Raw genomic sequence first — 18,796 nt, forward strand, 5'->3', positions numbered from 1 at the left:
TTGTCACAATACCAATCTTTTTCCCTTTTTTTAGTTGGATCGATACTTATTAGTATTTATCATTGTGTATTCCATCCATCGCAATGTATTGGTGTGTGTTACATCGCATTAGCGCGTATCGGCTGATACATTTAGAGACGTGAGAGATGATTTCGAAAAATGAAAGTTAGATATGTACTGGCCCGTATCGTATCATAGGCTTACGATACCGATATATATCAACGGATATAAGATGGAAGTCGAAGGTTTGGGGATTGACATGGCAAAGACTGTAGATTGACATGAATAGGAAGGAGCAGGTCCCTTGAGAATAGCTTTATTATTACTACACAAACACCCCCTCAAAAAAAAAAAAAAAGGGAAAAAAATACAAACTTATTTAAAAAACAAATTTTCTTTTTGGTGTTTTCGGACACTATTTTATTTTTGTTTTTTGGTATTTTCGAACACTATTTTTTTTTTTTGGGGGTATTTTCGGACACTAAGTGAGTATTTATTGAGAAAGAAAAGTCATTTACATAAATTTTCTTTATTTTTCACTTAAATTCAAAAATGAGTTTCAAGAAAGTAAAACCATCACGGACAATTGCCAATGTGTATAGTTAATGCTTACACTAGGCAATCCTGAGAGAGCATTTCATGGGTTTAAAAACAACGGATTCACGGGTCAACCTTAGAAGTCCGACCCGGAAAAGATTTGTGCAAACTGAACCAACCAGAAACTAAGCCGGTTTTTGGAAAAACACGTGGTTCACTTTGGTTTTCTCAGTCAAAACAGGTGGAATTGCGAGAAGCTTAAATCCAACCGGGATATTTTAGCATGAACCAGACCGAGATTCGCAATAATGATGCGAGTATAGTGAAATCGTGTTTCGGGTCGGGTCGAGAACTGGCATCCATAATACATACACAGCCCGCGCGTTCTTCCTTGTCCTAGTTATTGAGGAGGAGGACATCACAGAAGAACGAAGGCAACGAAGGACTCTAGGGTTTCAGTTTCAGGTGATCAGATCAATTGAAATTTCACTATTGAACCATAAAATCAAACAATTAATCTGCGAAGGACGATGGCGATGGGCGTAATTGAAGGGGTACGTGATGGATTCTTTATATTTGTCGCTGTATCGTGTTTGTGATTGTGTTAGGTTGAACGCCAAATTTCTGAAATTCTTTTATTATTTTGAATTTTATAAGCTCCGAATTGTCTGTGAATTGTTGGCCATTACGTACAACACGTGAGGATGGATTAAAGTTATTGTCATGGTCATGTAGGGTTCTGTCGCTAGTAAGTTCAATTCAACACCTCATCGTTCTCTGGCTTGCTTGGCTAACTAGTGCAGAATTTTCAAGAAATAGGGGTATTTGGGTTCAATTGGATCAAGGGACAATGCCCTCTTCTGGGCTGTGTTGTTATCCTCACTGCATATGCTTGTAACTGAGTATCTTCGTTTCGGGAATGCTGAGAACTCTGTTTCTTCTTCATTTCCGTTCCTTGCTGCAGAATGATTTCCATGAAATGTTGTTGTTTAAGCTTTTAATTATTCTCTAAGTTGTGTTCGTATGGCATCAGTTATTACGTTCTTATCTTTTTTTAATTTTTTTTAAATAGGCATTGGAGACTGTTCCATATTGGTTTTTGAAAATCCATTCATTTACTGGTAATACAGCTGCCTAGCTGAAGTGAAGTCTAGGCAGCTTAAGAATCACTTATATAATGCAGCGGACCACTCAATTGTATATATTACTAAGGGGGAGAGGGTTATCTGAGCAAGCAGGGTACCTTACATGTTCTCTCATTCAATTTTTTTTAATCATTGTTTCTTGCTCCTGAAAATGATTGATATAAGGGAGAGTGTGAGGAGGCACCGTGTACTCAGGGAGTTTTTTTGATATCATTGTATATTAACATATTTGATTTGCTTCTGTAAGTCCAATTGCAAGCATTTTAAGGGCAAGAGGGTAACTTCCAACTAAAGGAAAAAAATGCACATGTATGATGACACATTGAAGCCGACTGACTTTCTTAAGAAAAACTGAAGAATGGACTTTCCATATATATATGTATATCTGCTCAAATAGTCAACGCAACGAGACTTTGTTTACGATCCGGTGGATTTAAAAAAGGAGCAATGTACTGTTCTGTGACAGTATAGGACTGATGCCATTGCCCAGGTTGATGTCTGTCTTGGATGTGAAAGGGTTGGTTAAATGATGTCTTAACTATTGAGCTCATTATTATCTTGTTTATTGCAATGTTGCCTGGGTTGATGTCTGTCTTGGGTGTGAGAGGGGTTGGTTGAATGATATCTAACTAGTGAGCTCATTACTATCTTGTTTATTGCAATGTACCAGTCTTTTTTTTTTAAAATTTTTTTTAATTAAAATGACTGTCACTATCCTCTTTGAGTTGCATATGGACTTATATGGCAAATAAATTATTGTGGCTGACTATGATGTTCTCCATTAGAAAGCAATTGGGGTGTATTGTGAGTTCCAGCTAGAATCCACTTGGATGGTTGCCAGCATAGAACTGTATCATAAGTTGTTTCTCTTTCTTTTTGCCATAATATGTTGGAATGAAAAAATGTAGTGGTTGTGGTGGGTCTAATTCCCCGAATGGATACTGAAAATATCAAACATATAGATAAATATTCTTATTCATGTATATTAATTACTGTTAAATATAAACATATCAAATAAACTTGTACTAGAACAGAATACAGAAAATAAATTATGTAGTGTTGAAAGTAAGGCATAAAAGACATAAGTTAACACTATTGTACGTGAGAGTATTATACGTAAATACTGGCAAATAACCATCAGTGTGTGTATTTGTGTATCCAGTCACTTGAGTGTGTGTAGCTTTTGCTAAAGGACAGGCATTGTATCAAAGATATGAGAAAATTATGAAAAGTTAATGTCGAGGCATACCAAGGAGATATGTTCTCCCAAGAAAAGACAATTGCAAAAAGTTCACCTATTACCAAAATCATATTAGAATGAGTCTTCCAGCTTTGGCATTGCCATCAGCCATCATAACTCAACCTACTCAAAGAAACATCCCAAAGAGCAGTAAGCAGAAAAATGGTACCTCGGTCTATCTTGGATATCCCACTCTATTTGTTCCCTGGTATGTATTGGAAATTCAGACAGAACAGCTGATGAATCTGCACTTCTAGCGGCTGCTTTTGCCAGATAATCAACTATTGGATTACCTTCTCTGGAGCAATGTGTACTCTTCCTTGAGCACGCCTCCAAAAATGAGATTAATGCCTGGGGTTGTCCCATGGTATTTGCCTTTGAATGAATAGAGTCATTCAATTTCAGTCTAAACTCATTTTCCTTAATCCTAGTTACTATTCCTTTGCTCATTTAATTCCATTGATCAAACCTTCAAATTCAGACTGAAGGATTTGTGACCCACCTAGATACAGACTGAAGTCACTGAATGATGATACCATCCAACCCTAATTAATCCCTTATTACTGCACCAGCTCCTGCACTACCAGGATTCCTGATAGGGCACCCATCCCTTATGTGTATGTAGTTGAGCACATCTAGTATGATATTAATTTTCTACTCAGAACTTCATTGTGGTGGACATTTCCATGTCTTTCTATTGTTTTTTTAGTCAGTCTATGTGCCGGTATATTCAGATACATATATGTCGGTGGATATTTAATTAGGACCTACCCAGACCATGAGTTGTGGGAGCCTCATGCACTGGGTATGCCCTTTTTGTTATGTAGATCTGTGTATCCAATTATCTATTGTACCTAAGTATTTATGAGTCAATTCATCTACCTGTCTATATTCATGTATAGATATCTACTGGATCTAATTGTCTTGTCTGTTCATTGGCCTATCACTTTTTTTTGTTCTATCTACAAATGCAGTCAATGATGCCATAGGTTTTCTATTACCTTATTCATACTAGTTAAACACAAGATGGTAATGCCCCTCGGTGAACGTTTTTTCACAAAATATGTGAACAAACGTGCAGGCTGCCATAGATTTTCTGGCACCTGCTTATACAAATTATTACAGTATGATGCACTCTGCAAGCAGATAGATATTTCCTTTGAATTTTTAAGACGTGATATTTCCTTTGTATTTTTAAGACATTTTCATTGGTTAGTTTCATACTTTGTTGATCTTTAGTTAGAATATTCTTAATTGTCAAACAGAGCTGTTATATTAGTTTCTGTATTTTGGGTCCTACAAGTTGTTTTCTGCCCTTGTCTATATGTTTACATCTGCAAGAGGAATAATGGATAATGATCTCACTTAGGCGATAACTTACTCAATTCTTGTGTTGCTCCCGGTTTTTTTGCCCAGTACCTTTGGGTGCAACAAGCATGCACTCCCTCATTGATGTAGTTATGTAGTAGATTAATTCTCTATATGTCATGCATCTTGTAATTATTTATTTTTCATTTCATTGAATGACCGACAGTTTAAAGTTGAATTGTGTGTATCTGATCACAGTAAATCTTTTTCATTTCACTTCTTGTTTGCCGGTTTTTTTATTTCTGAATTTAGGTTTCTGAGGGAGTTTTTGAATCCAAGTCATTGGAAACATTTCTGTAGAAATTGAATAGCAGCCATCAAAGGCATGCATGGACATAGCCCTGGATCTGATCTCTTGGTAAATGCCGAGGTTGACTCCATGGGAGGGGTCATTGATGGTGGAGTTGGTATTGATAGTAAATTCTCTCCACGTCGAGCAGCAATCGAGAAGGCTCAAGCAGAGTTGAGGTAACAGTTATGTTCAAAGTTCTATGTATCAGTACTTATCAGGCTATTGATCTAGCCTAATGTAGACCAGTATTGTCTGTGATTGATTGATCCAAAATACAGATACTAAATCCGTGCCTTCATTCCCTTCATTCCCCCTCCCCCCACGGGTTTTCTCTTAATTTAAAGCCAAAAAAACTTGAATTTTATTTATTACAGGCAGGAGTATGATGTTCGTGAAGAGCGGAGAAGGGAGCTAGAATTTCTGGAGAAAGTATGATTTTTATGGACCCTATTTTACTTTCTTGAATTTACTTTTTTGAATTTTCTGTTAGATCTGTATGGTGGTTTAAAGCTCTCTTTCTTTCAGGGAGGTAATCCTTTGGATTTTAAAATCAGGCCTGCAACCTCAGTCAGTGTGCAATCTACTTCTTTGACTGATCAGCCTGTTGAGCAGCTTGTTACCAGGTATCATCCTTGTGTTAAAGTAGGTTGTCAGATCTATTGTTAGTAAATACATGGGGATTTGTTTTATTGGTTGGATTATTCGGATGTTGCAGTGAAGCAAAGGGCAGCTCTGCATTGGTTGCCTCACCTCATGGAGATTCTGTTGACAGTAGTGGCAAGCCAGGGGTTCCTCCAAGTCGGGAGCCAAATAGTGGGGATAATCTCTTGCTTTTTGATAGTGAAAATTATTCACTGGAGGGTAGGAGGAACTCTAAACATACTGGCAGAAGAAATAACATTGCTTCATCGGAGCAGTCCTCTCAGCTAGGTGGGAACCGTGTGAAGGATTCTGAAGACGCAGTGATATCCCCCCATGGGAAAAGTCAAGCATATGCTCGAAGGAACAGGTCCAGATCAAGTCGTGACAGTGCTTGGGCTAGTTCAACTGATATAGCTCCACCTATTGATGGTAACAGACCTTCCAATCTACCCTCTGCTCGTCATGGTTCAAGGGATGCAAAGGGGTCAATAAGTGAAGCAAAGGTCAGTCAAGCAAAGGCCCAAAAGGACTGTATTTCTCACACAAAATCAACAGGTCCAAATGGCAGTTTGGTTTCTAAGACTTTGGCTTCTGAGAATCAGGTTGACATGGAATTGGATGCTGGGCAGTCTATTAAGGCAGCTACTGTCGCGCCAAAAGTTACTCTCCTGGAAGGGCCTGAAGTTACAGTGTCTAGAGACTTGCAGGATGCTAATGGTAATCGGCAACTGCTAGTTGATGATGATAAAGTTCGTGATTCCACTGCTTGTGTTTCTCTTGGCTTGGGTGAACAGGGGGTTTCATCTGGTCTAGCTAGCAACCCTTCTATGGCAACTGTGAAGACAGAGAATCACCCTGGTGTACATGAGACTAATGGGTTCAATATGCCAGTTAGAGACGAGAAAGGCATGCAAAACCAAGATAAAAATGGAACTACAGCCTTGAGTACAAAGGGGTTAGAGTCAGAATCCTCGAGCACCCAGATTACCCATATCTTAAATGGGAATACCTCCAATGATCCTTGTCTGGATAAAGTCCAGGCTAACGGGAATCCTGAAGAACAGCAAACAATCTTTGGAGAGAATCTTGTTACTACTAATGCCAATTTGGTCAAACGACACAGTGAGACCAATGCTGTTGATGCTCTTGTTGCGAACAGTAATGTTCATGATCTTGTTCAGCAAAACCTCAGCAACAATGTCTCTGATGTCAAATTTGAGGAAGAAATATGTGATAGTAGATCTGATTTGCAAAATGAGGGGAGACCTCCTGACTTTGAGGCGGTGGGACCAGGTGAAAATGTTGGTCCAAAAACAGAGAATAAGCTTGATAACTCATCAGGGGATAATTCCAATTTGAAAAAGCCTGGTTTCTCTCCTCAAGGTGGACCTTCTAGTACTGCTGTGTCCTCCAACTGTGAGCTTCAGGATCCCAGTTTTTGTGTGAGGGGCCGTGTAACTGTCTCTGAGCCTCAAACTTGTACAGGGAACCAGCTAAAAGTATCGAGCAAGGAGCATGAAGATTTTATTCTCAAAGAGGCACAGACAATAGAAGTAATTTCTGATTCTAGTCTCTGATATTGCATCTTTCTTCCTGATTTGATGAGTGCAGTTAATTTATTTTTATTAATGCAATGAAATTCTTTTGGTAGTCAACATTCTGACTTGTTCTGGCTACAGGCGAAGCGTAAGAGGATCGCAGAGCTGTCTGTGGGAAATTTGCCCTCTGAGTACAGACGCAAATCTCACTGGGACTTTGTCCTTGAGGAAATGGCATGGTTGGCGAATGACTTTATACAGGTATCTAAAATTGGAAAGAGACGGACCTAGCTGGTTGTTGGCACACTTTATGGCATGTACACCTTTAAGTTACTAAGATGATGGTCATCAAAGTTTTGTTTTGAACATTTAATTGACTGTTGGGTTCATTAAAATCAGTGAGTACTTCGATTTGGAAGAATTAACTTCTTAGATCTCACATTGTTTCACTTTTGATTCTGTGATTAGGAACGTATTTGGAAAATAACTGCTGCTGCCCAAATGTGTCATATGGTTGCTATTACTGGTCGGTTAAGGTTTAAAGAACAGAATATAAGTCGGAAGCAAAGAAAATTAGCTCACGTCATGGCAAAAGCTGTCTTGCAGTTCTGGCATTCAGCCAAGAAATTTCTAAACAATAATGATCCAACTGTTGGGCTTAAAGAATGGAATGCAGCTTTTGTTAGATCCCGAAAGGCTAATGCGAGTGAAGTCACTGGAGACCGTGTTGAAGAACATAATACGGTAGTGGTTGGCTTTTGTCAAAATCTAATTTCTGCTGCTGGTGCTATATTATGATTTCATTGTTTCCATATTCCAGTAAATCTTGGAATGCCATATTGATCCTTCCATTGTGATTTCGCGATCTATTTTTTGCCGTTGTTGTTATACAGTGAGTTTCTTTGTCTATATTTTTTGGTAGTTCTTAATGGATTTCCATATCGATTCTTCTACTATGCTTTTCAATTTTGAGTGTGATATTGTCATTGAAGTTTTTATGGCTTCATTTTGTAATAATTTTATCTTGGTAAGTTGGTATATGGTATTCCTTTTAATGTATTATGGATTTTATTTCACAATGAAAAAAGAACAAAAGAATCTACTGCATACAGAAAGAGTAATCTATAGGGTGAAAGTGAAAACTACATCCAGAAGCAGCACAATCATTGTGAAATTAGGAAACACAAAATTTCCACAACTCACAACCTATTGCTCGTTCACTTTTCTAATTGAAGTGCAATGCATAATGGGCTCCTTAAAGATGATTTTACGGTTATCAAAATGTGCTGGGAAGGTGCCTGATCTGGTTGCCATTGTTTAGAGATATTTTGGTAGGGACACATCATTCTTACCCTATATCATATGAGAAAGTATGTTCAAGATCCTAAATTCTGCAGTAACATCAACCCGATAACTGTCTTGGGGGTGGGGGGAAGGGGTCCCCCTTCGGTGCTTGAATGGAACTGCAGTTGCTGCCTTTAGCCAGGGAATTACTTTCATAATTGATAGAGTTTTAATTTTATTATTTTTTAAAATAACTGGGAGGAGGCCTTATTTGAAGTTTTCTTTGTTAAGAACTAAACTTACTTTTACAATTGGTGATCCACGATATTTGACCTTTCAGTTGAAACCGCTTGCTATCTTCACAAACAAGCTGTTTGGAAGATGGAAGACTGAAATGCCAAGTAATATTTATCAACTTCTTGACAACGATCAGTTATATGAGGCTAATGATGTTGGGTTGTCATGGATGCCAAATTGAGGCATTTGAAGTGTTGCTTTCCACTTTAGGTGGATCATTGAGAAGGATTCGAGAGATATAGATCTGTGGCTTTCCAGTAAAAATAGAGCTTTCATGATGCGGGAGCTGTTTGATGGCTGGGCTGAACCTGGTTGAGAACCCAAACTAAGATGAACTGGGTCCCAACCTTGTTCTGTTTTCAACAGGGTTTAGTTTATTTGGAAAGAATGAAAGATATGTAATCTTTATTTTGGTTAGCTATTAGATGTGTAGAGAAATTTCCATTTTTGGTTTTATCGAGTTTTTATTTTTATTAGTCTAAGTTAGGAAGTAATTAGGAATTTTTTTTTAATCTTATGTTATAGTTTTGTTAATAGGTGTGTATCCTATGAAAGCAGATCTAAAGGAGTTAACGGAAATTTGAGTTTGGTTGAAGCCCGTGGGGTGGTGCTTGTTTGATTACCCCACCCCTTCCCTCTCTTTTTTCTTTACTCTGCGATTCCTCTTCCCTTCTTCCTCTTTCCATCTTCTTTTCACATATAAGACATCTTCTCATCTAGGTGCAGTTTTGCCTACTGTGCTCTTTTCATTCTTGGATGGCACTTGCTGTTCTAATTTATACTGTCAACCTATTCCTTGTTAGATATCCTTGGAGCCTCACTCCTTTGATCTCAGAAGTCAAGGTTTTCACATCCCTAACCATTGAATATCCTAAGCCTGTTCTGTCCCAGAAGTCTTCTCTGAGGAGAGATTCATATCAGCAAGTAAAACCCAAGACTGCGACTACTGTCTGGGGCCTACTGTTGAGCTTGTCTTGTCTTCTTTCCTCTCCAATTGGAGCATTGAATTCAGTATTCAGCAGGGTTCCTGATTATGACATCTCCTTCCACTTATGGTCTATCAATGCCTTCCTGAGAGAGCTTCCTGCCATCACTCCTCATTTTCTTTCTGCTGTCCTGTTTTCATAGGTAGGAGCTGAGCTCTTTAATCCCCCTTCCCATGATTCCTTACTCCTTCATTTATTTTCCTAGTTTCCCGTAATGCCCCTCTTGTTTGCCTCTCATCCCCCCCCCCCAGGGAAAATTTTGCTGCAAGTCTACAACTACAACTTCTGCATTGTCCCAACGAATTAGGTTGGCTTTCTGAATCCTTTCTAAACGAAGTAGGGAAAAAGTGAGGTCCTCACGTAGGGAAAAGAAAGCAAGAGGAATAGAATAAATATGTGAAATGAGAAATGAAACATGAAATATGTAAAACTGCAATTAAGAGGAAAGAGAATAATCCAGGAACTCAGGAAAATCTCAGCTATTTTCTGCAATGTGGATCCTTGCTTTCCAATTGGCTCTGGATTGAGACCATGCATGTCATTCTTCATAACCTCACCTATGGTCATTTTGGGCCTGTCTGCTCATTAATTGGAATCAGATCACTTTCCCTCATCAGGGTTTCCCTAGGCCTTCGTTGCACCTGGTCAAACCACCCAGGACAACATCGTAGAGTTTATTGCTGATTGTGGAAACTTCCACACCAACTCTAATACTTTTGTAACTTTATCATTCCTAGTCTTGCTGTACTTGCTCTTAACATCCTTATCTCTGCAACATGTATCTTCTCTTAATGTCACTTCTTAAGTACCCAACATTTTGCCCCATGCATTATAGTTGGCCTGACAATGGTCCTACATAACTTACTCTTCGAGATTTAGAGGAATATGTCGGTCAGACATCTCCACTTCACCTATTCTGCTTTAATTCTTTCTGAAAGACCAACATCTATGTCACCTTCTTTGTGAATTTGATAGACCCTAGGTATCTAAAATAGTGTCTTGGCAATATTTCTCTCTCCCTAACTAGGAAATCCTTGCTGCGGCCTTCATTGATCTCACACCGGTCAACACACTTTAATACATATATGATACATTTGATCATGTCTTTTCGTGGACGTGCTTTTGGCGTAGTGGTGGCAACCTCCTATATAGAGGCAGTAAGATCAAGGAGGTCTCAGGCTTGAGCCTCCATCCCTCCACACCTTCCCCCTTCCCTGGGCCTTGAGGCCCCTGGTCCTTGTGACTGGGTTTATGATGACCTAAAAGGAAAAAATTACATCTTTTCTCAATACCTGTCCCTTAGCAAGAGCAAGGCAGATTAAATGTCCTAGGCTTGTCACAATTCTATGGGGATCTCACTAGGCTTGGTGTCTTGCCTACTTTTGTCTTTCTTAAGGCCTCTTTAACTTTCATACGTGTCTATGATATATGGTGCCTCGATGAATTTGAAGTTAACTGGTTTAGTCATACTCAAGTGATTTCCAGTTGGTAGTTCATAAAAATACTCATCACATTTCCTAACATTGTCCTCATCCCTTACCAAACCTATCCCTCATCAACCAATAGAGTAAATTGCTGCATCAGACGGCTTTAAAAATCAAACGGGTTCATTTCCGTTAGAATGGTTATTGATGCAATTGTAAAGACCATTATATCCTTATGTATAGTGGGGGTAAAAAGACCTCATACATTTCTCCATTAGACTTATTCTTGAAAAAGTCTTGATGATTTCCCTCTCACCCCAAACCCTATCTCAGTTTGCGGCTTAAGAACTCTATTGTTGAACCTTTATGCAGACAGTTGAACAACCGGTAGTAGCTCCTCGTGCAACTGACACCATCATATCCTCGTTTTGCCAATAGCCGAACCTGCAACTCGATTAAGAATTTTGAAGTTAAAGAGAGAATGGCAGCATGCTGAAGAAATAACAGAAGTTGATTTTCAGACCACCTGTATCCTTGGAACACCGCCTCGATCACCTGCAGCACCGAAACAGGAGAACCCCTTGTATACAAAATGCCCAAATCAATCCCTTTTTATACAGTAAGGGTCATGCTTAGGGTTCATCAGTCCAAAGAATCAAAAACAGAAAGCGTCAAAAATACCAAAGAGAAGGAGAATGGAAGAAGATCATTCACAACACTTGTGTAAGAAACGACAAAAGGGGATAAGAGAATATGCAAATCCGGGAAAATAAAAGCTACAATATCTATGCAGTCTGTAGTAGCTTTCAATATTTTATGTTTCTAAACTTGAATTTTACTCTTTCTTGGGGACAGAATTCTTAGCCTATGGACGCTTAACCAAGATTTTGTTATACAACTCGACCTTGGTGAGATGAAACATGTTCCGGAACGAGATTCAGACTGAATCTTGACAAAATCTCACTGAAATTTCCATAGTTATGGTGGATTTTTGTTGAAATCTCAAAAATTACGGTAAAATTTTGAAAATTTCAAGAGATTGTATAAGGGCCTGTTTGGTTACATGATTCTAGAGATTTCAAATTTATAGATTTCAAATCTATGGAGTCATAATTAATAAAATTAATTTTTTGGTTAACCTGAATCTGTGGATTCATCTTGAAAAACTATTTGGTCGACGTGATTTTTATGAATGCGCAAATATTTAGTGCTCTTATAGTAGGGGTGAAATCCATACCCATAACTCTAGAGTTCATGTTTTTAGTGTAAAAAGATGAATATCTAGATTTCATGAATCCAGGGATTTCCACAACCAAATGGGTATAAAACTTGCATCCATGAATCTAAAGATTTGAAATCTCTGGATTCATGTAACCAAACAAGCACTAACATAATTTGTAATTTTTAAAAAAAATTACAAATAGACCCCCTAGATTTGCAATCAATTATTGGAAATATATTGGACTTAAAATTGCTATTATAAGAAATGCCTGAACAAAGAAGGGTATAATTGGTCTTTGGAATTTTTATTTAGTGGTGACATCATCACTTAACCCAATTTTTAATAGCAAGGGGGCATTTGTAATTGATTTTTTCTCAAGGTAATAGATTTAATTGATTGCAATTCTAGGGGGTCTATATGTAATTTGCCCTTTAAATTATAATTGAGATTTGACTACTTGTAATTATTTGTCCTTGCATTTTAATGAAAGCTTCAAGGTTTTTTTTATATATCAACGTTTAGATTTGTGAAAATACATGATCTAGTTTCATTTTTATGCAGCTGTACAATGTGTGAATTAAGAAGACCTATTTGTGTTAAGTTTTAGTAAAAAAATAGCATTGCTATTGTGTTTATTGTCCTCAAATTAGGCTGTGTATAAAAAATGGACCCGAAAACCAAATTAAAACCCAGCGAAACACTCAACTGAAACATGGTTCATCATTGTACCATGTCTAGGCGAAGACACCGAGAGACAAGACGAGATTTTGAACATTGCAAGAGAGTGACCAGTTCAATAAGAGAAGAAAATAAAGAGGTGCGCAGAACGAATGATGTGGAACTAGCTGAAAGTGCTTGAACCTCTATATAAAAGGTTTCATTTGATTCCCCAATCCTATTTGACAGAGAAGAAAGCGGTGGTGAAATGGAGGGTTCAGTTGAATATCATGGACTGAACTCATTCATTGTTCTGTTTTATCGGCTCAACGGCTGCATCTGAAGATTGAAAGTTTGTTTCTTGGAGAAGTTCGTTTAATTTATAGTTTTTGAAACTAGATTATTATTTGCGATCAATAATCTCTCTAAAATCTCATAAAGTTGTGGGTACTTAGAAGTTAGAAGATGAAATTGTAGATCTGGAGCCTTTATGTGAAGCTTTAGAATCTGCAGGTTTTCCTGGTAGTATGATAAGGGTTTATGATTTGAGGGAAAATTTTCATTTAATGAGTTCTTAGTTCTTGATACTGAGCAAGATCTTGTTAGTTGCTATCCATAGATTTAAACAAAAATACAATACAGTAGTTCATGCTGTGACATGTTTTTCCTTGCGCTTTCCCAAAAAATTAAAAAGAACCAAGATGTAGGATGCCCTGGTGAAGGGTATTCAAAAGAAGACGATGGTGCCAGTTACTTACCTCTTTCTTTTCCTCTATTTGTGATAAGGGTATTTAGGTAATCTCATATAATCAAAGGGTAGTTTTGAGATTAAAAAACAACATAATGACGGTTTAATGACATTTGGTAAGGGATTGGACTAATATGTCTAAGGGAAGTCCAACGTTGGGGTATCTTTGGGTGTTCGTGTTTAAAGACCTCTGTTTTGGGGTGCTGGGGCAATTTGCTCTAACAAGTATAATTCCTACGTCTTATCCTATACTACTGAGCTGTCAACACCATCTTAGATCCTGATTATTCACAATCTTGCAACTTCCCCTTGAAACAATAGTCAATAAAGCCATTTCTCTAGTTATGGTATCATGATTGTTTGAGTTGGCCCATGAGGATCCCAATAACTGTTACCCAAACCTGGATTTCAACACTAAATATTACTATGATATTTGACGCCACTGTTCGGATAACATCTTAAGTTGGATGCTGTATTACGTCTACTTGTGCTTCTAAGGTAAGCTGGTTAAGACACCTGTAATGAGTGGCTAGCTTCCTTTCTGAAAATTTCTCCAAGTCTTTCTTATATAGATCCATCACTTACTTACATTACACTTACCAACAAACAAAGAAGAATCAAACTGTTCCAGCAGTGACTGGCCTATCAAATCAGGTTCTAGTGGGCCAGCATTGGATCAGCTTGAGCCGGCCTGTCAGAACCAGGTGAAGCAGCCCAGCCCAGCTTCTGGAAGGCCAAAAAAGTTCTGCATGGAATTCGTTGCCAATGGTTTTTGACCGTTCAATCTCGGTTGCTGATTAGTACTTCCTGATTTGGTTTTCCTTGCATATTTAGAAGGTTGAATTCTGTAAAGCCTTTAGTAGCTTCTGTTTCAAATTAGTTTCTCTTTTCACTTAGTGACTACTGTCTGTCAGTTGCTATTTTTGTAAGCTGGCCCGAATCATTAAATAGGCAGCCAACGTAAGAGAATGACAATGAATCAAATCGTCAATGTATAAAACTTTGAGGCAACACTTGCATTTGATTCTAAGTTTTGTGGTCCCTGTCCAACAGTTGAGATAGCTGTGGGTGAGAGGCCTAAGGTTGAGGTAGGTACCAAAATATCTAGGGATCCTCTTATACCTTTTCCTTCTTTAGTTCCAATCAATTTGGTGTGATGCTGCAACTTGTCATTGATCATGCTGTCAGGTGTTTCTCATTTAAACTATTTATACCTTTATAAGCTAATACAATGAACAATTATAATCTAATCCAAATACTATGAACCACTAATATCCTAATACACCCAAATGCCAATTCAGGTCCAGTTGTCAGTCGGAAGCTTCAGACAGATTCTGCCTGGTCAAATAACTGTTCTTGCATTATGATTATTTTGCTCACTCCCATTAGAATAATGAGGAGGAAGAAGCTAAGTCTTCTATTATTTTTCAGTCTCTTATTTCATATATTACATATAACCCCCTGATTTATAACTTTTAATTCTGTTTATCCCTCCCCTTTGCTAATTCCAAAAACGATCCTCTCTCTTTTAAAGTTAATTCTTGATTCATCCAATATTTGATTTACTTTATTTTAAGGGCCCAGGTGTTCCATATATGTTAGAAAATTGCCCCTTTTTTTTTGTTTTTTTTCCCTTGGGCAAAGGAAAATTGCTGTTGATTACACTATTTTGAGCCTTTATCTCCTTTGGAGGTCGGTAGCAAACCAAATATGGTTTCCAAATTGAAACCCCGGGCTTTCATCACCATCCCTCTGGAACATGTTTGTAAAGAATGGAAATGTGCACTGCACAATCTCCTTCCATCTAATATTTAGAAGCTGTAACGGTTCTCATCTGTGTGAAGATCCTGCGTCTCAGAAGCATCATCTAAAGTTAAAAGGGAGGCTTGACCTCTCAATTGTATATAGTGGAGCAAGGGAGAAACAAGTTAGTCGTATTTGCCTTCCAGGAAGGATGATTTATTCACTTGTTAAAGTTGAGATTTAGAAAGATTGGGCCGAACTTGTATACTGGATATGCTCTGAGTTTGCTTATAGATATTTTTGTAGCGTGGATATGTGGTCATATTGTGACAGATAGTCTACCTCTCTGAGGTCTGTTTTTATTTTATTCTTCTAGATCAGTCCTGCAACAATGCAAATGCTCATTTGGATAAATTTAATATCCACCTTCCGTTGATTGGATTGAATGTCCAGACATTCAAATTATAGATTTGTTTGTCTAACATCAACAACCAATTTGTGGTTTGTTTTATCAGGAAACAGGCAAACATATGGAAGGACAGAACTCTGACCAGAATCTTGGACTTGCAATTCAAGGATATGCAGTACGATTCCTGAAAAGTAACAGTCTCCATGGTCCTGCTCTTCAAGATGAAGCATCAGTAACTCCTGACCGAATATCTGGTTTTGGCAGTCCAGAGATGGAGGAACATTTTTCTAGAGTATGGGCCTAGTACTTGCACTTTTTCCTCTTTCTTTTGTATTTTCTTATTGAAGTTGATGACGTTTCACCATTGAAGCCCCCTGCCGCGAAAACATTCAAATAATTCATTTTTTCTCAGTTAATTTAGAAAGCCATTTTAGTTTTTTCATGTTTTTTATTTAAAGATTTGGAATGATCCCATTTAGACAATAACATGTAATCTGCTTTCCCCCCTCTTCTGTTTGTGAATTCAAATAAAAACTGCATATGACCATTGTGCACGATTCTTTCTGGCAGGAAAGCCTTTTCTACACTGTCCCTCCTGGTGCAATGGAAGATTACAGAAAGTTGATAGAGTTGCACTGGGCTCAGCATGAGGTAGTTGTGTGCTTATCACTTTTCTTTTTTTACGTACATGCTTTACCTTTACATCTGTTTCTTTGATCTTTGAATTTTTTTAAGCTTTAGTAAGTTGAAGCTATTTCATCAAGCATCAATTGAACTGGATCATTGGGGAATATGGGTTTCTTCAGCACAAAATTACCTTTATATTTAGGTCTCCTGTATTTTTTTTCTTCTTTATTGACCCTCAGCATAGTATACAGTCACTAATTTAGCTTTAGAGAGAAGGAAGGCCAATTCTGCAGGATCTGTTAACGTACCACTTGAAAAGGACATAATTAGGGTAAGGTTTTAGAATCAAGGTAAGTGCTAATAAAATCACGTGGCTTTCTAAGGGCCTGTTTGGTTACATGAATCTAGAGATTTCAAATCTTTGGATTCATGAATATGAAATTTATACCCGTTTGGTTGTGAAAATCTTTGGATTCATGAAATCTAGAGATTCATCTTTTTACACTAAAAACGTGAATCTGTAGATTTATGGGTATGGGGTGAAATCCTGAGATTTCATTGCTACTATAAAAGCGCTAAACATTTGTGCATTCACAAAAAATACGTCAACCAAATAATTTTTAGGATAAATCCACAGATTTCATTCCACAACCAAACAGTTAATTTTATGAATTGTATGACTCCATATATTTGAAATCTCTAGATAGTTGAAATCTCCAGACTCACGTAACCAAATAGGCCCTAAGTGAGCACATTATCTAAAATAAACCCAATCTAGTTGACTAATATTGAGCTAGCATTGAACCATTGGTTCAACCAAAAATTAAGAGGACTAATAATAAATGAGGTATGTAAAATTTCATACTCAAGATAATTACGCATGTTGTAGGTCCATTAAGTTGGCGATTACAATGTAAACTCATGAAACAAAGGGCATACTTGGTTGATTCCAAGGCAAAGTAGTCTAGAAACATCTACAGCCCCCCCCCCCCCCCCCCAAAAAAAAAAAAAAAAAAAAAGAAGAAGAAGACCAAGACAGAAAATTTTGGTATAGATTCTCTGATTTAAAACAGGATTGATCTATGCCTTTACATCCTTTCCTAAATCTGTTTTATCATTTTCTTTTTGGACGTACTCATTTAATTAAATGTAAGCTTTGGACCGAAGTTATTGCTTTGTTTTGATGACTGACATCAATAGTTATCAAGATAGCGAGGTGATTCTGATGTTTAATGGGCTTCCTACTCACCAAGGTGATAGAGCGGCTGCAAGGCATCCATAGGGTGATAAAGCGTTTTGGTGTTTTCTTTCTAATGTGACCACTTTATTTGGCACAAATAGCTTATTAAAAATTATATAATTCTACTTTAATGCTAAATAAATATTAAAGAATCATACCAATGCCAAATATTCATGAAAAAACAAAAATCAATTAAAGGAACTGTGTATCACACTATTATAGCATATAATATCTTTTGTAAGTTTGACTGGTCAAATAATTTATTTTTCTAGAGCACCAACCCAGATTTCCAACAATTCCAAATTGCTTAATTTTTATTTGTATTGCAGAAGTTATGTTCTGGTCAAACCTTTTTTGTTGTACATGAATACTGTTGATCACTCTAAATGAAAATTCTTTTAGATATCAAAGCAACAAAACTTTACCTGCATCTTTAGCTTTTAAAGTTTTTTTATCATATTAAGATTTTATGAAGTGCTTAGCTTTTAAAGAAAAACTTTACCATTCGAGAGTTAAAAATTTTACTTGTGGGTGACAATTTGATCTTTGTTCTTGAATTTTGGGGCTTGGACTTTTTCCTTTTGAAATATGATTTAACAACTATTTCTATCGGATTTTTTTTTGGCTGCCCCCGGGGGGGGGGGTTATTTGCTTGTTTTGAATAGTATCTTAAGTAAATGAAATGAAAATTTACTTAAATGAAATTATGCATAAATATGGGCCAATGCAAGATTTGGCACCAGTATAACTAGTGCAAGAGATTATGCAACAAAACGACCTATGGCAATCCTCTGAAAATACGTCTGGATGCATAGGCATCCTTTTATAAGTATCCTGATATCTATGTTCTTTTAAGCCAGCTCCTACTCCCTGAAGAAGGTAGATTATTTTTGGTACATATTTTGATTTTCTAATTTGATTATTCTGGGAACGTCTTTGATTGTTCTAAATGGATTATCTGCTTGAATTTATCAGAATGAAAATGAAAAATTCCGTGCTGTGACTCTCTGAGGAACAGTTACTAATACTTTGGACTTGCTATGACATTAGAGCTAAAAAAGTCTAAAGGATCGAGTAAATTCAAAATCGTCCCCCCCAAACCCCCAAACACATCAAAAGGGAAAGAAAAAGAGGTGTTAAAGCTTATGAAGTTTGGAAACTTAAACCCCTTCAAATTATATTATAGAAGAGATATCAGATGCTCTCAGATCTTTTCCACAAAATAGCTGCTGGCACTATAATGTCAAGCACTTCTTGTTGTATTCTTGCATTTAGTTCAATAGCTTACCATATGCTACTTTTGAAAATCTCAGAAAACTGGCAACAATATGCAACAAGAGGAAGTTGAGACATCCATTTATGATGCTTCGTCAGGTATTTGACAGAAGTTTTGATGG

The 18,796-nt window shown here is 37.3% G+C and overlaps 1 protein-coding gene across 1 annotated transcript; it reads left to right on the plus strand.

Annotated features, from left to right (window-relative positions):
- Window positions 1-950: 950 nt before the first annotated feature.
- Window positions 951-18,773, plus strand: LOC149010412 (chromatin modification-related protein EAF1 B-like; the record flags this gene model as incomplete). The annotated part of the gene is given in 10 exon segments (XM_089160970.1): window positions 951-1,091; window positions 4,543-4,758; window positions 4,957-5,011; window positions 5,108-5,205; window positions 5,298-6,777; window positions 6,904-7,023; window positions 7,231-7,506; window positions 15,639-15,824; window positions 16,103-16,183; window positions 18,713-18,773. Coding segments are annotated over 9 exon segments (2,500 nt in total), but the record flags the coding sequence as incomplete, so codon positions are not given.
- Window positions 18,774-18,796: the final 23 nt, after the last annotated feature.

The sequence above is a fragment of the Hakea prostrata genome, chromosome 7 (genome assembly GCF_041222555.1).
Source record: "Hakea prostrata isolate BN-2017 chromosome 7, UWA_Hpros_2, whole genome shotgun sequence".
NCBI lineage: Eukaryota > Viridiplantae > Streptophyta > Magnoliopsida > Proteales > Proteaceae > Hakea > Hakea prostrata.